Consider the following 23,043-nt stretch of genomic DNA (forward strand, 5'->3'; position numbering starts at 1 on the left):
GGACCGTATGTGCCGCGGCCTTAATAGAGTTGTATTGAAATATCGGTACAATTTGGTACCATCATATTGATTTACTGAAGGAAAGCATATAATAAGCTCAAATGTAAACGTAGCCTAAATGTTAATTGTGTAAATACGGCCCGTGATGAGCTGATTAATGCTAGGTTTACAATTACGAAATCCACTAGATATCAACTGTCAATACCATTGCTTAAACGTCAAATGAAATCCAATGGATTTCAGATGAGATTTCATTTAGTGTATACACAAAGGAATTGATAGTTGAAATCCATGGTAGAACAAGAAAAGGTAGCAGCAATACCCAGCTGACTGAACTGGGTTGTAGTGTTAGTGTCAAATTCCATTCGACATTTTATGTATTTATTTCTATGTTCAATGTATATTAGGGATATATATTTTTCAAGAACAAATTTATTCATCAGAAAAAAAAACTATTTCCCATAAAGACGGCTTCATATCATTGACATGTAACCTCCTCCAGGTCCAACCGACATGCCGCACACTAAAACACCGCTTATAGAGGCGGTACAATATTTGTTAATATGTGTGGTATTTTGTTAAACTTGAAAAGAATAAAGCCCTAATAAACATGTGCTTTTTTGTTTTCAAAAGCAAATGATTGAAACAGCTTCTCTTTTTTCAATGAATTACCAGCGACCCGAAACATTTTTGCAAGTATTCTACTTTCTGCGAGAAATTATGCATTTAGTGGAATGATATGGAAACATTCAAATTGAAAATCTAATGAGTTTTCATTCATGTTTTCCAAAATATTCAATCAAATGTGAAAAATTATTAGTTTTTAAATTCCAATAATTTATAGACATTTCCTTGTTTTGTTTACATTTACGTTGACACTAAGGTTTACAAACAAAAACAAATTCCTTTGTGGTTGTTGTTCGAGTTGTATTTGTTGTAGTATTAACTTTACCTTGTATTTGTTCTACCATGGTTGAAATCCACTCGATTTCCTAAATGTACTATAACAGTACATTTAGACCATGACGTAGTTTTTGTTTCACCTTATTAACAATATCTATTTAACAGGTCACGTAAGTAGAACAACAACAAGACAAAAATATCAAGAAAATTCTTCAAGCTGTCAAAGTGTTTACTAGGCGTTTACACCAGACAGTTTGTCTTCAAATACAACTTTGATTTACTAACACATGCATACATTTGTCGTTTGTCTCTCAGCTGTCCATCAGTTTTTCACAGACAGCCGGGTTGACAAATTTTTGACATATTTGTGAAAAAGAAGTGAGATGATAATTCAAATGTGCTGAAAACAAAAGAATATGTACAAAACAAAATATGTGAACGGAAAACAAAAAGAAATCGGTGATTTTCATTCATAATTTTACAACTGTTTTCACAGTTGTCTGGACGCCTACGTCACACAGGCAAGTTGTGGGATTTTGACAATCAATACATGAAGTCAACTGTCCTGTAATTCGTAAACGCAGGGTTACCTTTTCATACAATTAATTCACAATAACAATAAATTTGACAGATTGAAACCAAGAAGTTAGCGTTTTACGACACCTTATTATTTCATGATGATTTAGACCATGATGCAATTAATAAGGCATACCAGAAACTACAACAAGGCTGTTTTTATTGAAAGTGCTTTAAGCTGTCAACATTTTGTTCACGTTTTCATACAATTAATTCGCAATAACAATGAATTTGAAATCAACTGGTCTTGGTGAAATCAGCTGGTCTTACAGTACGCTTAAGCTGAAAACACATCCAACGTTTGAGTAAAGTTTTGTGTTGGGCGTTGAAAAAAAAAACAACAACAGGGCGACGCCGACACCAAAGTCCAGCGTAGATATGTTTGCCGGCATATATTTGAAATAAATTTGAATTTTTCGGCATCACGCCGAACAGTGTACAAACGGCCAAAACGACACAAAACTTTACTCAAACGTTGGATGTGTTTTCAGCTTTAGTCTATGCTCGTTTACGTTTACATATAGCAAACCCAGTGGTATTAAATTGCCAAATCAGCCAAATAAATCCTCATAAAGAGGCTTATGCTAAGTTTACATTTACGAAATCCACTCGATTTCATCTGTCAATTCCATAGCTCAAACGTCAAATGAAATCTAATCTGAAATCCATTGGATTTCATTTGACGTTTAACCTATGGATTTGACGGATGAAATCGAGTGGATTTCGTAAATGTAAACATAGCTTTAACCTGAGAAAAGCTCTAATGTAAATATGGCGTTACAGTGTTGTCATTCAATAGGCTACGTTTACACTGATGTTCATTATCGAGGTATATTCTTTTAAGTTTTACTTCAATTAAATCAAGATTGAACTTTATTGCACGATATTCAGAATAAATGTTTCAACGTTTAGCAGTACTTGCATGTTTCCTATTAGCTATACTATACAAATAATCTTAAATTTGCACTATATATAATATACTAATACTTAAGTATATACCTTATCTTAAATTATACTAAACAAGTTACAATAATGCTGAAAACACATCCAACGTTTGAGTAAAGTTTTGAGTTGGGCGTTGAGAAAAAAAACAACAACAGCAAAGTCCAGCGTTGATCTGTTTGCCGGCATATATTTCAAATGAATTTGAATTTTTCGGCATCATGCCCAACAGTGTAAAAACGGCCAAAACGACACAAAACTTTACCCAATCGTTGGGTTTGTTTTCAGCTTAATAGTAAGTTTACATTTACGAAATCCACTCGATTTCAACTGCCAATTCCATTGCTTAAACGTCAAATGAAATCCAATGGTTTTCAGATGAGTTTTCATTTGACGTATATGCAAAGGAATTGACAGTTAAAATCGAGTGGATTTCGTAAATGTAAACCAAGCATAAGTTACGGGGAAGTCATAGCAACAGCTGATTGAAAGTTTCTGTAGACTCGGTCCACACTAGAGTGATTTCAATGAAAAAATTTCATGAAATTATGCGTTCTTATATCGAGTTTTGACATGAAACTTTGCCTTTTTGAGAAAAACACATAATTTCAAGAAACTAGTGTACACGGTTTCAAATGTTCTGCAATTTTGCTTTGTCGCAATATTCGTATGAAACAAACAGACCCTTTTATTTCACATTTTCTTTTACTTTCATGTCAAAATTTATGTGAAATTACTCTTAGTGTGGCCCGGGACTAGGGAACTCGATCTAGGGACGCATAATTTCGTGAAATTTTTAGTTGAAATCACTCTAGTGTGGACCGCGACTTATGGTGCCCCTAAAAAAACGCATGTAACATTATGGCGCCCAACGTGGTGCACTAACCTAAGACCCTGAATGTAAGAGCGTCATGTTCTACCTACTGTGGGTATATGAAATTTCTAAAGTGACCATACAATAATATTACTGTTATAGTGGCAGTTGAATGTCCTTTTTCCATTAAAATTCAATTAATAATTATCTTCTCAAAATACCAATCACGCTAATAACCACAACAATTATTGGCTTAAAGACCTGATTATTATGGTTAAAAAGAAACCCTTAAATAATTCACATGCTGACCCGTATACATATGTCAAGTCCACAATGACGGTAAATAAGCATTTAAATGACATGTCAATGATTGCTCTACTCGTAATCAATTCCAAGAAGGTATCGATAGGTTGAACTGGTAAATGGCCTATCCTACTACTTACCCACTTATATATTTCATATCCACACATACACATACATATGTATGTACGTGCAAATGTCAATAAACGTTAATTAGCATTAACAGTTAATTACGTGACAAACTTTTAATTAAATTAAACGTAGTTTAAAATTCAATTAGTTGTGTTGCGTGTTGCCTGAACGACCGACCGACCGTTCGGCCCATTGCATGTTTTCTGACACTATTAGCTCTATACCTTATGCAAATAGGTATGCGCGTAAATATGTTAAGAAGGACATGTACTACGAATGTATGTATTATTTTTATATGACAATACCCATTGAGTACCACTATTTATTTGTGACTATGATTACAGAGAAAAACTAATTAAAATGTGAATCTGCATCAAAAAGGTTTGGATCATCGACCAAGCAACAACGTGTAACTTAAAAGATACAAATGTATTGGTCTGATTCAACTATATCCATTATGATTTTAAAATTAATTTATTCTGTGCAAAATTATTCTTGTCAACCTTAATAAAATATCAAATATCTCCATCACAGTGAAAACAACTGAAAAACATTATATCACGTATTCAATGTATTAAATTTTCAACAACGTTTAATAAAACATTTTAACAATTGTATAAATATTTATCTCGTAAATGAAATTGAGCAATCACAACATTTCGAAACACAACTGAAATTTAAAGAGGGTTTTTTAATAACAAATTGCATATCAGTAGCTACCACCGATGAAGATAGATGAAGATAGATGTTGAATAAAATTGGAGACAGCATTACGCCTTACAGTACTCCCATTTTAATCAACGAAGGCTTTGCATGGAATAGTGGGCCGTGTCAAACGCCTTGGACACATCAAGTGCTGTCACAATGGATAGTTCGGCTGCTCTTAACAAACCGTTGTTGTGCTATGGGCTTCCCTGAAATTATGTTGATGTGAATTTTCTGTGTTTGCGTATTGCCTCCTCCTATTATTCATTTCAAGAAACTGAATGCTAGCCGAAGTACCATAGGTATGGGGGCTAGTAGGATTACTAGCAGTAATACTAGATTGGAAATTAGTAGAGGAAGCATTGAATGAAACTGTGGAACTGGATGAATTGCTATTAGATTAACTACCTGGATTAAGGGAACCACTGAATGAAATTGTGGACCCGAATGCTAGTAGAATAACTAGCTACACTACCAGACAGGAAACTAGTGGAGGTAGTATTAGATGGACCAGGAGAAATCACTAGTAAAATAATTATTTTCTTGCGCGTTAAGAAAAACAACCACATGAAAAATTTGTAAGTGATGCCAAGTTTGTTCTTGACATTTTCATGTGGCTGTTGTAACGCGACACTCAACGGACCGTATGCATTTCACCCCTTAAAGGCCGCGGCACATACGGTCCGTTTAATACAACAACCACATGAAAAAAATGTAAATGATGCCAAGTTTGTTCTTGAAGTTTTCAAATGGTTGTTGTAACGCGACGCTCAACGGACCGTATGTGCCGCGGTCTTAAGCGCTCGGCATAATCGGTCCGAAGTGATCCCCCATTGTGCAATACATAAGGTGAACCGACAAGGCATGCTGATTTCACCCAATCCTTCAAATTCATTGTTTTTGTAATTTAAGGCCTCGGCAATTACGGTCCGTTGAGTGTCGCGTTCTAAGAACCACATGAAAACTTCAGGAACAAACTTGGCATTACTTACACTTTATTCATGTGGTTGTTGTTAAACAAAAATTATGACAGCCTGAAGTACTTTCAATAAAAAACTCTTGTTGTTGTATTATTGGTTCATCTTATTCATTGCATTCAACGTTTGAGTAAAGTTTTGAGATATTTCTGGTAAAAGCAAATACTTTACTCAAACGTTGATTGTGTTTTCGATTTTATGGGTGACCCATAATTGAATCCTGTCGTTACGTTAATATTCTCACGGATATCATGGAACACACCTTGATACATAATAAACCAGTCTATCGGGATAGAATAAATGTAATGCTTGGTTTACATTCGGTGTCGTTTCGTGATTTCCAAGGCGTTTCGTGATTTCGCGCGGAATCAAAATCACAGTACTCATGATACCACCCTGCAAGGCATATTTATATAAGGTAGAAGTGACAATCAGCTGTATTCTTATTTTTTTTTTTTTGTAAATTTAGTTTTCAAAATCAAACTCATGAAATTTGAAACTTCGAAATTTGTTACCATAAAATACTGCTTTTCATCCTAAACGTGTAATAAAAATTACCTACGAGAGTTCTGAATGCGTTATATTTTCATTTTAAAAATGTATTTATGTTCTCCTGAAAAAAAATTTGGAACGACCCTATTATTCAATATTTGCTTTGACAATTAATTTTCAATAACAACAATTGCTCTGTTCCAGAACCTGCAAGAAGTTACTATTTTTTACTACGATAAGATTTTTTCCTTTATGTTATCGAAAAAAGTAGTAAAAATTAGTAGATTCTTGCGTACTGGAACCGACCAATTGTTGTATTTGTAAATTTTTTAGTTGTTGTAATTCATGAATATACCTTATATAAATTTGCCTTGCCACCCTGTTTTTGCCTAAAAAAGTTGCAACACTTTTCACGTATCACAATAAACAAGGTAGATGTTCAATTGCTGCAACAAAAAATTTTAGTATCAAAATTTGTAAACAATTTGAAATAATAGGCCTGTTCGATAACTTCGCAAGTAAAAAGTACTTGTAAGTTCTTGCAACTACTTGCAAGTCGTTCTCATTTCTCTTTAACTGAACAAGTTTGTTATCCAATAATATTTTGTAAAAGTTTGTACAAATTTGTAGAAACTTTGGAGTTATCGAACAGACCTAATATTAAATTACTTTGTAAAAACTTTTGGGTTATCGAACAGACCTTATTTCAGTTGTCTTAAGACTCGACTTTTTCATAACCGCAGAAAGTCGATTATAATCTACTATTCGTCGTTTTTCGAGTTTTCTTTTGAAACTGCCAAAAGTGTAAAACCACCGTGTCAACAATCTATGAGCAAACTCGAAAATCGATCACAAGATAATCGATTTTCCAAGAGAGGAGAAAAGGGCTCCCCCCAACTACCCAAAAACTGTGTACCACAAATCATGTCATTCAAGACGGGAAACGTTAAACCACGTTTACATATACATACATACGTAATTAGCAACTCTTTTGTGATATTTTTTGTCATAAAACAAACATGAAATTAAATACTTCAAAGTTGCTAATTAATTATTAAATTCATAATATAAACATTGTTTATATAATGGATAAAATATTTGGTTTACTTTTGACATACATAAATTTAAACATAGACTTATAATAATTATAGTTTTGATTTTATTGGTTACTTATAACTAAATATATAACACCTAGCATGCATTTTCCAACTTTTTGTTGTTTTTATTATTTTTTATATGAACTACGGTCACAGTGGTCAAATTCTGTTATAACTGATGTTTTTTAATCAATTTTATGTTTTATAAATTTCGCCTGGCAATATTTTTTCTTACAAGTCTCCAATGTTTTGACCATTGGCATTACCTATTTCTAGGGTATGATTAAACTTATGTTTTGTTTTTAATTTTTTAATTTCATAAATTTATGTTTTCTATTAGTTGTTTCTTTCTTTAAAACAATAATTAATTTTTATTATTGTTGTGGCTGTTGCTTAGTTTTTTTTTTAATAATAATTATTATCAAATTGTGGTAAACTATCACTGGAACTGGTATATTGGCTATTGGCCGATGAGTTATTACAATGGCTCAAATGTTTGCCATTACCCATTGAAGCTGTTATTACTACCGCCGTTGCTGCCGATGAATTCGATGATGCTACTGCTGATTTTTTACTTTTACTACCTCCACTTGATGATGAAGAAGATTTCCCGCCGCCACCGCTGTGTATTTGCTGTGCATTATGATTGTGTGCCCCTACTGTGCTGTTGTTGGTGGTGGTTGTGTTGCTATGTGTGGTGGTTTGTGTCTGTGCTGTACCGCTGCCATTGTCGGTAATGGACTTTTGCGATTTACTCAAATGTTTTGGTGTCTTATGATGGGTTTTGGCATGTTTCAAACTGTGATGACCATGTCCGGAAGCTGAAGAGGATGAGTTGTTGTTAAATTTCTGTGAGGGATGATAATGATTTTCAAAATATTGCTGTTGTTGGTGTGCATGTTGTGGCAATGTTGGATTGGTGTGATAGTTGCCCATAGTTTCATTGCTGCTGCTGCCAGTGCCACCGCTGCCAGTACTACCGCCACCAGCACTTCCCTGGCCAGGACCATAGATTTGTGATTTAGACTGAGAGCGATAATGTAAATTGGCCACACTATAATGATCGAGGCTATCAAAGGTTTGTAAATAGTGGGGATTTATTTGATTATAGTCAGCAGAGCAGTCTATACCCAGGCTTCCTGGGCCAGAGCTACCTTTATGGCGTCTATCCAAGGTGTTGGTCCTCAGTATATAGGGCTGTTGTTGCTGTTGATGATGATAATAGTGCTGGCTGTCACGATGATCCAAGGAGTTAAAATGCTGGTTCGATGAAGCGGAGGAGTTCTTTTGTGGTAGTGGTGGTGGTGTATGTTGCTGCTGTTGGCTAGATTTGGAGCCACTCGATTTGTTCTTGCTATTGGTGGTTTCACTACCATTCTTGTTGCTATTACATTTGATGGCTACAAAAGAAGTTGGCAACGGTGGCAAAGGTGGTGTACTCGATGGTGTATGACTGCTAGCAGCCGTGGCCGTTATTGTACCCGCCGATGATATGGAATTGCGATTTAAGGCCTCGCGCTACGCAGCATGATGACTGCCAAATGTACTTAGAACGGGTACACTCTATGGGCGTATGCGTATGTGTGTGCACAGATTTCAATTGCCGGGGGTTATACACCAAGGAAGAAGACAAGACAAGAAGGACAATACAGTCAGAAGAAAAGCCACAAAGGTACACAAAATGAAGAAATACATCGAAGGAAATAAAGGTTTCGTGAGGTAATATAAAACCGAAATAAACATTTAATAAAATAATATGGTGTAAACATGGTATAATGAAACATTTAAAACAGTGTTGTATTTTTGTGGTTTTTGTTGACGTTCAGTTGTTGATGTGTGTTGATTTTGACATTTAATTTGGCCATTTGGTGTGTGGGGGAAAACACGACAATAAAGAGGCAAAGAGACAAAGAAATAAACAAGAATACACATTATAATTTGTTTGTTGAAAGTTGGTTGTTATTTTATAATACAAATTAGAAAAATTGTTATCACATGGTGAAAGATCATTGTTTTGGTTTAAGCACCCTGTTTTATGTAAACAAAATCTGACTGTCAAAATACATTGTTGTGATTGAAATGACATTACGAAAGTTAAAAGTAAACTAATTTTTACATCTAGTTACCTCTGAACTGTAGACCTTTTTCATGTCACGCGTTGACGCAAAAAAGTTAAATTATGTTTAACTTTAACACGCCAGCCAGATTGTTGCTGTCATGTGGTTGTTGTTCCAATGACTCAAGAAAATATGTTCCCGCAAAAAATCAAGAAATCTCACCAGTTGTTTTATCGATATAAAAAACATTCTAACTTTTGTTGTCTGTCAAACTGTAATATGATATCTAGCTCTATTACCACGATTTTGACTTTAACTTGATTTATGTGACTGCAAAAAGCTCTAATGTAAACATGCTATAAGATACGCTCTTTTTCGTAAATCAACTAATGCTTGGTTTACATTTAAGAAATCCACTTGACTTCCACTGTCAATTCCTTTGCGTATTTGTCAAATGAAAACTCGTCTGAAAGCCATTGGATTTCATTTGACGTCTAAGCAATGTAATTGACAGTTGAAATCGAGTGGATTCCGTAAATGTAAACTTACTATAAATTTTCAATCAATTTCATGACTCTACCCCGTTTAGACTATCCTCGATTTAGTGAATCCAGTGGACTTAAGTTGTCATTTTTATACAATATATGTCAAATAAATCGAGATAATGTGCTTATATGTGTAAAGTCTAAACCAAGTTTTAAACTTCTAATTTATCCCTTCCTGCGATTGTAGAGAGAATATTCATGGACGATACCCTAATAAATGTCTCAGAAGAATAATTTGTTTAGTTCGAATACAGGGAGTAGTATTACACAAACAACGATCTTTCACTTCAATGAAGAGCATATTTTTGTGTTGTAATTTTAACACAAATGTGATTAACAGCAATATTTCGTATTCTTTAAGCGCCAGCCAGAATGTGTGATTTGCTCTTAATTACGCGAACGCATTAAAGCAAAGACCCCAAGAAAGCAGCGTAATCGTTGCCAACCACTTTTTTAATTTGGTAGTTGTTTTTACGCGTTAACGTAAAGCTTCATGTTCTCATTCTGGCTGGCGTTTTAGGGTAAACTATCTTTACACTAATAGTACGTTTACATTTACGAAATCCACTCGATTTCAACTGTCAATTTCTTTGCGTTTAGTTTAAATGAAACCTCATTTGACGTTTAAGCAATGGATTTGACAGTTAAAATCGAGTGGATTTCGTAAATGTACTATAACTGTGATTGATAACATATTGTATATGTGATATCTTTAATTTCTTGAGCTAATTAATGTATGTTCCCTAATTGTATAAATTGTCCAATTAGTAAATATTTTATACGTTTGTGTGTCTATTTGTTCCTATATTTTGAGATGTCTTAAGTGTGTATTTAAGTTTTGTTAGAATAGTAGTTTCCTTGTTACATATATTTTAAATTAAAAAATAAATAAAAAAATTCGATATACACATAAAAAAATCAAATAAAAATTGAGAGAGTATTACAGGCGTTATTAAAATAAAGTTTTATGTTTTATTATTTTAATAATTTTAACAAAAGAAAAATGTAATAAATTTTTAGAAATTTCTGTGAATACTTTCTTAATGTGTAAATAGACTCAACTAGAAGAAATAACGCAAGCAAATTAAAATTTGTGCAAACATCAAACACTGTGAATTTATTTTGTGCATTTTGGTATAATGTTTTTTTGTTATAACAAAATATGTTTCCAACGATGAATATCTACGAATATTCACATCACCAGACTAGTTAAACCCGTGATAGAGTAAGTTCGGCTTTACACTTGCACTTAAAACAAGTATTTAGGGCAAATACGTCAATTATGTAACAGATATTCTACGGAATTGACAACATAAATGACATATGTTTTATAAATCCTGTAAGAGGCAAATTGAGCAGAAACGTTTAATTATCCGCATGGCATCTCGTTTACCAAAAAAGAAAACAACAATACAAAAACACACAAACATAAAAAAACTTCAAAGCTCAACTGTGTAACAACGGCCCGAACGTTTATTGTGCTAACTGCTTTTTTTTTGGTATAACGGAATTGAAATCTAAATTAAAACCCGTTGGGTGTAATTTTGCCCTTATTATTTTTTCAGAATTCTATTCGCTTTTGTGGATTGATTGTTTGTTGATTTCGTGCAGCGTGTGTGGCAACAGCGTTTTATGGAAACACTGCTAAAATTTTTCTGAGAAAGAGTAAAGAATATTTCTTGACGAACAGATAAGGATAATTATTTTCGACTAGAGGTTGTAGCTTTATGTCTGATATATGGAAACAACGTTTGTTTGTATGCTTGTTTGTTATGCTAATGCTAAAACTGTTGTCTGAAATTATTATGAGTGTTCGTTTACTCAAAATTTGTAAAAAATTTTACTGGATGTTGTTCGTTTACTCTACAGTACAATGTAAAAGACCTTAGTCGTTTACAAGAAGTTACTGGCATGGTTTAATAAGAAAGGTTAGCCAAAGCTTTATGTCAATTTAAATTTTTTCATTCGAGTATTCCTAAAACTTCAAAACAATATAAACAGAGTGTGTATGTGTGTGGTGTCTGAATAATATGCCAAACAATTTTAAAAACAATTGAATTCAATGATTTTGAATATTGTTTTTAGACCATTTGTATGGAAGAAATTCGTCAGATTTGTATTGAAACAATCATTTTATCATATTCACAACTCGATTATGTGGAGAAAACTTAACACTTCATTCATTTTTCGCGTGTTTTATAAAATGCTCAAAAAATGCATTTGAAGTTTTAGGAATTCAGGAAAAACAAGGATTCTATAGATTTTTTCATTTAAATCTACCTCTTTACTTATACCATGGTTACTGGACTTGTACAAACAGACCTATTGTGTCTGTTCCAGAATTGCAAGAATATACTAATTTTTACTATTTTTTCCGATAACATAAAGGAAAAAATGTTATTGTAGTAAAAATTAGTAGCTTCTTGAGGGTTGTGGAACAAAGGAATTATTTAATATTCTGTACATGCACATAAGAGATAGTAAAACAAAATTAATCAGTAATTCATGCATGGCAATATGCGCTAGGAAAAAAATAGTAACTCCCAAATTTTGAAAAGTAAAGGGGCCGTATACAATCGGTCCGTTGAATGTCATTTTGGGGCCAAATACATTCGGTCCGTTGTGAGTGGCGCCACTCGATAAAAACAACAACCACATGAAAAACTATAAGTGATGCCAAGTTTTTGCATGTGGATGTTTTAACGCGACGCTCAACGGACCGTATGTGCCGCGTGCTTAAGGGCCAAATACATACGGTCCGTTGAATGTCATTTTGGGTCCAAATACATTCGGTCGGTTGTGAGTCGCGCCACGCGTTGAAAACAACAACCACATGAAAAAAAGTGTAAGTGATGCCAAGTTTCATGTGGTTGTTTTAATGCGACACTCGACGGACCGTATGTGCCGAGGCCTTAAAGGTAGAAACACAATGAAATACGCCGCTTTTTCACGCTCAGTTTCATGTACAAGATTAAAGGCCAAGTACTACCTAATTCAAATGAATTCGGTAGAATTTGAATTAGGTAGTACTTGGCCTTTAATCTTTTACATGAAACTGAGCGTGAACAAAGCGGCGTATTTCATTGTGTTTCTACCTTAAGCGCTTAAAACAACTACATGAAAACTTCAAAGAAAACTTGGCTTCACTTACATTTTTCTTATATGGTTGTTGCAATACCTATTTACCAGGTCACATAAGTAGCACAACAACAACTTAATTTTGGCCGAAAAATATTCAAGATGTCAAAATATGTGTTTACGTTTTCATACAATTTGCAAAGACATAAAGTAATAAAGACCAGACAAAATGCATGCAACAAAAAAAATGTTTACGAAACTATGTATAGAAACATTACCCTTAACATGTTGCAGTTAATTCAAAATCGCAACCAAGGAAACCAACCAACCAACAAACCAACGAAATTTGTGAATTCTAGGATCTATTCAAGAATAATTCCAGTCAATTGGATCGGTAAATTCGGTTAAATTGTTATGACCACGGCTCGCTGACCATCGTTTCCGGCTACTCGGAGTCCTCAGGGCGAGTTCTCAACCTGCTGGGTCAGCCACTGGTCTAACAGCAAAAAAAATAAACAAATACACGAATAAACATATAACACTACACACACAGAGAACATTCTTCGAGATATAGGTCTCTTGGTGTTCAAGACCCCCACTCGGCCCACCCTACCATGGTCCAAATATCCCCATCCTCATCTATATGGACCCCTTAACCCCATCCATCCTAACTTATCCCTCACACGACCATATTCCCTCCCAAATTACCAAATCACTTCATGTTCATTATTAATGGTACACAAATCATACTTTTATTTGAAAGAAAACTTAAAAGAAAACATAATTATCAGTAAAGGGCCATGTAGGCATCCAATCAAGTTGTTATTATTCTCTTACAGCTTTAAAATCGAGCGTTACGTTAAATAGTTATCTTAGACAGAACCTACAATCGTCATGCGATGGGGCAAGAAAAAGTCAATAGAGACCTAGCTTACTAAACACTTTAATCTCCTACCTAATTGAGCTCAGTTAGATGGATTTTTGCTTCATACGGACATGTAATGAGTCCAAGAATTATCGTAAGTACCCCTTTTCACGTTTAATTGTAATGCTCTTCACAGTTTCCACGCAACAAAAGAACAAAAGTATATAAAAAAAATCAGAAAATAAATAATAGTAAATAAAATGATTACAATAATATAATAAAGTTAAATATGATATATGATTAATGATCGGAAATTATATGAAAGGTCACGATAAATAATCTTGAATTTATAAAATACCGATTAATACAAGAAACACAAAAGAACAAAAATACATAAACAGAATATATGTCATGGGATAAATAAAGTCTTTTTTCTTCAAGCGCCTGATTGACGACTTTAAATTCTTGTAGGTTTCAACAATTATGGCAGTTATCTTAGCAAGAACAGTTCTATGGATGTAGAACAGTCTGTCCTTGGGAAGAGTGTGTCAGACCGTCCCTGGTTTTTGTCGCTACTGTTATAGTTCAGCAGCTGATGGCCACAGGGTGTTCCGGATGTTTCAATTTCTTATGACAACGGCGGCGATTGGCCGGCAGCTTTTCCGGCGGACGCAAAAGGTTTGAAATAATTATCACTTTTAATATTTGATTATTTGAATTCTAATGGCCAATCGCACACCGATACCACTTTAATTTTAATCTTGGAACGCTTTCAGTGTCCTACCTTTATGTGCTCTGTCGTTATCTCACTCAGAAAAAATGTATTCCTCTCACTAATGTCCTTAAGGATAAAGGTATTCTTGGCAGCTATTTCCAGGCAGATATTCACTCCTTCATATGCAGTTTCTTCGGTATGTCAGCATGCGTATCTCCTATTTAATACAAAAAACACACTATCTAAGTATTTTGATCCCACTAATCACGATTTTGGTACATTTTTTTAAAGGTTTGGGTGACATTACGGCACTTACTTTGCACAATTTGGTGAATTCTTCCAATTATTTTAACTAAATTTCTATCTCTGAGTAGCTCTAGCACACAATCTTAAGGCAAACTTCGTCCATACACCGGAATTTTACAAACACAATATGGAGATTTTCTAACCATTTTCGTCTTTTATATGCGCTTTTTCCCAATGCATCTCTATTCCAATATTGTTTAAGTTTAATTGGTGTTAGTGTTGAAGTGCCTCTCTCATTTTTTTATAACGTATTTTGTTATTTTTCGAAATTCATATTTTATATATGGCGTTAAGCCGCGCTCATTTGTTTGCTACCAGAGACGGCAAATTTCACATCACCAACCCTGTACTGTGTACTACTTGTGATGTAAACACGGCCACCTCAATGTCAGCTGTCAATTCATTGACAGCTGGCATTGTACAAAATAAATAAACACAGCGGCATAACACACCGGCGAGGAAATTAATAAAATTTTATTATTTCGACTGCAACTAAGAACAGCTCACATTAAATTTGACTAAACCCTAGACGAGGTTATTCCCCATCATCCCATCACTAATGGTGAGCATTAAAATGGCCAGAAAAAGAGCTTCTTGGTTGTTTGTAAAGCTGAGTATTTTGCGCTCACAAAAAAGAAAAACAACACCACCAGTGATCATTCACAATAGCGTTGGCACGTAAGTAAATAAATGAAGTTAGGAATTCTATGTTTATTTCCCTTATTTACTCAATGGTTTCCTTCATTTCAGATATTTGTGTGCCTAGTCCGTACCCCTATAATAATTTTTCTTCCCCGAACGGCATATTCCGGCACATAATCATTTGTATTGATACCAACAAAAAAAATATAGTGTCGCACGTGTCATAGGGAGTGCATTTTTGGGTGATGGGTTTTTGGTATGTGATTAATGTGTTGACGTCTGTTTACCCACCCGCAACAAAACTCCGGCTAGGAGGAGCTGGCGAACGAAAAGACGGTGTGCGGGGAAACGATGATGATAATGTACAAGTTCGGGAAAATCATAGAGGCAATTGATGGCACCAGACGTGGGGAACTCCCACACCCTGAGGTCTCACCAGCCGGGCAATTATTAAGGAAATATTTCGTGCATTCCATACGTGAAGTAGTGTACTTTTTGGTTATCTCTACGGTACCCCCATACCCAATAGTGATTCTCCATGTGCTGGCTCGTGAACTCTATACTGTTATTGGTGAAGGCAATATTTTCGGGACTGGAGGTAAGTGTAGTAGTAGAATAGAATGTAGTACCTTGTATCGCCGTTCCCGATTGCACCCCGAGGAAGAATTTTGTACAGATTGTTACCTTTTTAGGTCTTTTGCATGGGCTACCCCCAATGGTTGACCTTTAAGGTCTTCCAGCTCATACATATTGTTTCCTTTTAGCCGACTTATCCTACACTTTGTGAATTTCCGAGCAAATTTTGCATTAAAATTCTTTTCGAAGTCGCTAAGGAAATAGTTTCTTCGATATACTTCCTGTCCGGGGAGAAACTTTGTCACTCGGGCCCTCTGGTTATAACGTCGGGCACTAACTTCATACGCTTGGTGCATGTTTTGCCTTATTTTCTCTCTAATGAGCTTCAAACGGTCCTTTTTGTCCAAATCTAACACTTCATGGTCGGAAAGCGATTTCAATTTCCTCGCTAGGTTGTAATCCGAACCCTTGGTGTACATGTGGTACCCGAAAAGGGCAAAAAAGGGCGTTTCTCCAGTGGCTGCATGAACCGAAGTGCGTAAAGCACATTCGATTTCGGAGAGGTAGAGGTCCCAATCCCGGTGATCATTTTCCAGATATGATCTGATGGCCGCCAGGACGGACCGGTTAACCCTCTCCGACGCATTTGATTGCGGGGAGTATGGGGCGGTTTGTAGGTGATTTATTTTATAGGCACCAATCATTTCTTTAAATTGTTTTGAATTGAATTGGGCCCCGTTGTCACTATGGACAGTTTCGGGGACACCAAATTTATGGAAAATCTCTTCAATTAGGAACTTCACTACATTGCTCGCTGTGGCATCCCTCATTGACTTCAAAAAAACGAATTTTGAAAAGTGGTCAACTACAACAAAGATATATGCATTTCCACTTTTTGACCGGGGATATTTCCCCAGGAAATCGATATATATCTTTTGGAAGGGCCGTTCCGTTATGACCTCATTCCCTATCGTTGTTTGAGTGTTGTAGTTGGCACTCTTCACTTCTTTGCACGTTTGACATCTCCCAACATACTGGCGGACCTGCGAGGTCATATTTGGCCAATAATATTGTTGTTTTAAACGATTTAAGGTTTTGGTCATTCCCCCGTGTGCCACTGTTGGTAAGTCATGGGCTTTTTGTATCAAAGTATGGGTAACCGATTGTGGTATCCATAGCCTCCACTCATACTCGGCTAAATCCTCGGTACCTTTAGGTCGTATTCTTTTAAATACCATACCATTATCGACTTTAAGATCCGGTAACCGCTCTTTATTCGATTCTATTGTCGTCTTCAATTCTTCGTATTCCGGTTCTTTGAAAGCATTAATGTCAAAATCGACCATTTCATCGATATCAAGCTCGTCGATTGTAGGCAGTCTAGACAATGTGTCCGCTACAATATTGTCCTTGCCCTTTCGATGTTCGATTTGGAAGTGGAAAGCTTGTAGCTGCAATGACCAACGGGCGAGCCTCCCACTCAGATCCTTCAAATTCATCAGCCACTGGAGACTTGCATGGTCTGTTATGACAGTGAAGTCCATAAGTTCGACATAAGGTCGGAACTTTTTCACTGCCATAACAGCCGCGAGACATTCTTTCTCCGTTACACTATAGTTTCGCTGGCATGAATTGAGTTTCTGAGAGAAGAATGCTATGGGGTGCTCGTCCCCCTGGTCATTGAGCTGAAACAATACGGCCCCGATGCCATATTCTGAGGCGTCGCATTGAATGAAAAACCTTTTACTAAAATCCGGGTGGCGAAGTACCGGAGCTGAGGTCAACGCAGTCTTGAGGTTTTCAAACGCTTCGATAGCTTCCTTGGTCATGCTGAACTTTTTTGCCTTTTTTAAAGTGTCGGTCAAGGGTGCCGATATAGCCGCAAAGTCCCGTATAAAACGGCGGTACCACCCTGCGGTACCAAGGAAGCTTCTTACCTCTCGGGGATTTTTGGGAATAGCTATCTTTCGTATTGCCTCCACTTTTTCCGGGTCGGTTTTTAACTTTCCCCCACCAATCACGAACCCTAAATATTTCAGTTCCCTGAAGCAGAACTGTGATTTCTTTAACCCAATAGTCAATCTAGCGTTTTTTAAACATTGAGCCACCTCTTCCAATAGTTTTAGATGCTTGTCGAAATCGCTAGAGATCACGAGGAGATCATCTAAATACACAAATACGTTTTCTTTGAGCCGGCTGGGGACGACCTTGTCCATTAATCGACACAACCTTTGCGCCGCGTTGCATAGCCCAAAGGGCATGACGCGGAACTGGTACAAAGGTCGTCCCGGTACCGTAAAGGCAGTATACTTTTTACTTTCGTCATCTAATTCTATCTGCCAGAAAGCGTATTTCAGATCGACGCTACTTATGAAATAAGTCTCGTCGATCCTACTCAATATTCCATCTATATTTTGGAGAGGATATGCATCCTTCTCCGTCAACTTATTTAGCTTTCTGGCATCTAGACAAAAGCGGTTTTTGCCGGGTTTCCGAACGATGGTAGTCCGGTTACTCCACGGACTTTCGCTTTCTTCAATGACATCTAATTTCAACATATTATCTACCTCGTCAAATGTGATTTGCTGCACCGCCGGTGACATCGGGTAATGCCTATCCTTTACCGGTACGGCCCCCTCGATCAATTTAATGGTGTGCTTTTCAATATGGGTGCGGCCAAGGCCTTTTTCTTCAAAACTATCAAACTTCTTAATCACCTCATTCAATCTGCATTGCTGTTCAGCAGTTAGATTGTGCGGTTTCAACTTATGTTCACCTTCGGGATTCTTGAAGTCCTCAAGAACTTTCTCTACATTTATTTCTTCAATACCTATCAGACCCGGTGCCAACTGAAACTTCCTCCAAAAATCGATCCCTAAATACAGGCATTGTTCCAGATCGGGGCATAAAAGCAGGGTGATATCCTGTTTTATCCCTTCATATTCTACCTCGCATTCGATTTCCCCCAGTATACGGAATCTCTGTCCACTAGCCGTGGTAATACTATGGAACACGGGTTTTATTGCGAGGTCTAAATCTTCAATAAATTCGCGACATCCTTTTCCGAGAAGGCTAACTGATGCCCCTGTATCCAATAACCCGTTTATCCTTTTTCCGTGGAGGCATATTTCGGCATATAATCTGGGATCGTTTTGATCGGAATTGGAACGTGTGATGGCTTCTACTATTCCTCTTCTATATTGCCGTTTTTCCACAGTTTTTTGTCTGATTTTCACAATACGTTTTGGCAAATTTGGCATTGGTTCATTATCTTTGAATATTTTCGACCTAACTCTGTCATAATTTTCCTGCCTGTCTTCTACGGAGATGTAATGTCTTCGTTTCGCATACGAATTGTCTTCCTTGCCTTTATTGTCATCGGTTATTCTCTCTTCATTGTTTTTCTTAGTTATCCTTGGAATGATCTTTATTGGATCTAGGCTGCAGGATTCTCTAAGGGACGTGCATCTCCTGCCTTCTCCACATCCCTCCTCCTGTTTCCCGATTGACAATTTGGGCATACCGGTGTTTTCGTATTGGGTTTTCCACATCGGTAGCAGAACAGAGATCTTTCGGACGATGGGCAGTCCCTAAACATGTGTCCATCGGCTCTACAGTTCCAGCATATTAGGGGTCTATTTTGTTGACCATTAAATCGAATTGCTGACACTGTATCGGATGCTTCGTCTGTTGGAATTGATTCATCATACTCATCAACAAACTCGATTTCATTTACTTGCCTCATAGGGCGTGGATGAGTCTGCATCGGCGGTCGAAGGTCCCTTCTAGGAAAGTTTTTCTCTACGTCCTTACATTCGATCCGCAACATCTCCACGGTAGCAACAGTCATAGGGTAAATAATAGCTTTAATATTTTCCCGCAAGTTTACTTTTATAATATTGATCATGTCTAGATCGGTTATGGGATGCTGCAGACGAGAGCGGAGTTGTCCCATAGTGTGGAAATATGCGTCAATTGGTTCGTTGGCCATCTGTTTTCGGTCCACCAAATCTCGCATGGCCTCGAATGGTGATTTAGTGGTCCGGTATTGGCACAATAGTGCGTCTTTCAACTTGATCCACTGATTAAAATCATGCGTCCTTTGACTTTGCCAATACCATTCCAACGCTGGCCCTGAGACTAACAGCCGAAAATCTCGCAATATTTCCTCCCACGGGATACTATATTGCATCTGCAACCGCTCAAGACGAAATATAAACTCTTCTATCGTCAGTTTTTGAACATTCCCATCGAAATTCAGGCCGAATTTGTCTACCCTAATTCTAATATGATCAATCATAGTTGAAACAGAAGCAGCGTTGGTGGATAGATTACCTATAGAATTCGTATCAGATTGGGAATTGGTAGTAGACATCGGTGGAGGTACATTACCATTAGCATCGTTGGTCCCGAAACTATCTACCCTGGACGCGGCACTATGGGTTGAAATACTCTTAACCGTTTTAACTAACACTTCTAAAGTTTTTCTGATTTCTTGCACTTCATTTCCTACTATTAACTTTATTTTCTCATCTAGGTCTTTATCTGTAGATTTCCTGGTAGTTCCTGGGGTCGAAAATCGTTCTCCAACATTATCTCCCCCTAACTGTGGTGGAACGGGAGCTGCTGCTGGTGACTCAGTAGTACCTGGACGATTAATGATCGTTGCAGATAAGTCCCGGAATTGCTCGTTACGTTCTGCCATATCTAAATCTACTTCTTTTGTCTTTTTCTTTTTAGGTTTTATATTGTCCTGATCAGAGGTAGCATCAAAAGCTGGAGGCCAGATTCTCTTGGTCGCGGAACGGGTTATCATTACCTGAAGCAACGACTATATTAATTCTCTTATTTTAATAAGTTTAGCAATCTGTCACAGTCTATGGAATACGCGTTTCTTTCACTATATCCTGTCACTACGACAAGTATTTGTTTTTGTTATCTAATTATCGTCAATATATAAAAATTATTAAAATATTAATTAATCCTGTTTTCTATTCACCAAGTAGGAGGTTTATGGTCGTATAATTAAGGGACTCTGTCAGGTAGGGGTATAACTTTCTCAGATCTTATTAATGCTGACTAGCTTCATGCTTTCTACAAACCCACTGTGCAGGATTCGGATTGAAACGTCAGATAAGAAGACCATATAAATAGTTATTAAAACTTCTTCCTTAAAGTGTTTTCCCTTTGAATGTTCTAGACAAACATGAATAGATCCTCTAGATAGGATTATGAAACCATGGCAATCATGTTTATTATTTTTCTAACACGGAAGTTCTCATGGTGATTGGCCTCATAATGCTGTACTTACGGCTTCTATTCCTGCCGCAATAGCTATCATCTTAGCCACTCAAAATCCTATATATACGAGATCTTTTAATAAAAAAAAAACTAACACTCTAATAGACAAACACAGGTCAATAACACAACATTCATAGTTACACTTGACGAACTAGAGATTGCACCTGACCAATAAAATCTTTACCCTAGACTACTCCAACATAACTAAACTTAATATTGCACTTTTAAACAGACACTACTTCGTAGTTCTGGTTGCAATACTAATTAGTCATTATTAGAATACGACTAGAAGATTTGGGCTATTTCATTTACTATCGGGCTATTTCCAAGTGCTTAGATTTTATTGCACTTATCTAAAACTCTTCAAATATCACGTTGAAGTGACACAGAAGGCACTTATTTGGATTGGGCGCCATTTCTGTTATGACCACGGCTCGCTGACCATCGTTTCCGGCTACTCGGAGTCCTCAGGGCGAGTTCTCAACCTGCTGGGTCAGCCACTGGTCTAACAGCAAAAAAAATAAACAAATACACGAATAAACATATAACACTACACACACAGAGAACATTCTTCGAGATATAGGTCTCTTGGTGTTCAAGACCCCCACTCGGCCCACCCTACCATGGTCCAAATATCCCCATCCTCATCTATATGGACCCCTTAACCCCATCCATCCTAACTTATCCCTCACACGACCATATTCCCTCCCAAATTACCAAATCACTTCATGTTCATTATTAATGGTACACAAATCATACTTTTATTTGAAAGAAAACTTAAAAGAAAACATAATTATCAGTAAAGGGCCATGTAGGCATCCAATCAAGTTGTTATTATTCTCTTACAGCTTTAAAATCGAGCGTTACGTTAAATAGTTATCTTAGACAGAACCTACAATCGTCATGCGATGGGGCAAGAAAAAGTCAATAGAGACCTAGCTTACTAAACACTTTAATCTCCTACCTAATTGAGCTCAGTTAGATGGATTTTTGCTTCATACGGACATGTAATGAGTCCAAGAATTATCGTAAGTACCCCTTTTCACGTTTAATTGTAATGCTCTTCACAGTTTCCACGCAACAAAAGAACAAAAGTATATAAAAAAAATCAGAAAATAAATAATAGTAAATAAAATGATAACAATAATATAATAAAGTTAAATATGATATATGATTAATGATCGGAAATTATATGAAAGGTCACGATAAATAATCTTGAATTTATAAAATACCGATTAATACAAGAAACACAAAAGAACAAAAATACATAAACAGAATATATGTCATGGGATAAATAAAGTCTTTTTTCTTCAAGCGCCTGATTGACGACTTTAAATTCTTGTAGGTTTCAACAATTATGGCAGTTATCTTAGCAAGAACAGTTCTATGGATGTAGAACAGTCTGTCCTTGGGAAGAGTGTGTCAGACCGTCCCTGGTTTTTGTCGCTACTGTTATAGTTCAGCAGCTGATGGCCACAGGGTGTTCCGGATGTTTCAATTTCTTATGACAACGGCGGCGATTGGCCGGCAGCTTTTCCGGCGGACGCAAAAGGTTTGAAATAATTATCACTTTTAATATTTGATTATTTGAATTCTAATGGCCAATCGCACACCGATACCACTTTAATTTTAATCTTGGAACGCTTTCAGTGTCCTACCTTTATGTGCTCTGTCGTTATCTCACTCAGAAAAAATGTATTCCTCTCACTAATGTCCTTAAGGATAAAGGTATTCTTGGCAGCTATTTCCAGGCAGATATTCACTCCTTCATATGCAGTTTCTTCGGTATGTCAGCATGCGTATCTCCTATTTAATACAAAAAACACACTATCTAAGTATTTTGATCCCACTAATCACGATTTTGGTACATTTTTTAAAGGTTTGGGTGACATTACGGCACTTACTTTGCACAATTTGGTGAATTCTTCCAATTATTTTAACTAAATTTCTATCTCTGAGTAGCTCTAGCACACAATCTTAAGGCAAACTTCGTCCATACACCGGAATTTTACAAACACAA

At 36.4% G+C, this 23,043-nt stretch overlaps 2 protein-coding genes across 4 annotated transcripts in view; one reads left to right on the forward strand and one right to left on the reverse strand.

Annotated features, from left to right (window-relative positions):
• Positions 1 to 23,043, reverse strand: part of LOC141402034 (uncharacterized) — a 1,128,858-nt gene that overhangs the window by 5,339 nt on the left and 1,100,476 nt on the right. The window lies entirely within an intron of this gene.
• On the forward strand, positions 14,865 to 22,990 carry LOC141402043 (uncharacterized). Of its 3 annotated transcripts, XR_012412506.1 has the most exons (5): positions 14,865 to 15,182; positions 15,255 to 15,744; positions 20,260 to 22,575; positions 22,674 to 22,808; positions 22,903 to 22,990. XR_012412506.1 is itself a non-coding variant. In XM_073982670.1 (4 exons), exons 2-4 carry the CDS (start codon positions 15,498 to 15,500, stop codon positions 20,560 to 20,562), a joined length of 471 nt encoding a protein of 156 aa, XP_073838771.1. In that variant the 5' UTR covers positions 14,884 to 15,182; positions 15,255 to 15,497; the 3' UTR covers positions 20,563 to 20,700. The 3 variants fall into 3 exon arrangements, 1 of the variants encoding a protein (XP_073838771.1); XR_012412503.1 differs by having other exon boundaries at positions 20,260 to 22,808; XM_073982670.1 differs by lacking the exons at positions 22,674 to 22,808; positions 22,903 to 22,990 and having other exon boundaries at positions 14,884 to 15,182; positions 20,274 to 20,397; positions 20,463 to 20,700.

Source organism: Musca autumnalis, unplaced genomic scaffold, assembly GCF_047663935.1.
Source record: "Musca autumnalis isolate F117 unplaced genomic scaffold, ASM4766393v1 scaffold_1, whole genome shotgun sequence".
NCBI classification, from domain to species: domain Eukaryota; kingdom Metazoa; phylum Arthropoda; class Insecta; order Diptera; family Muscidae; genus Musca; species Musca autumnalis.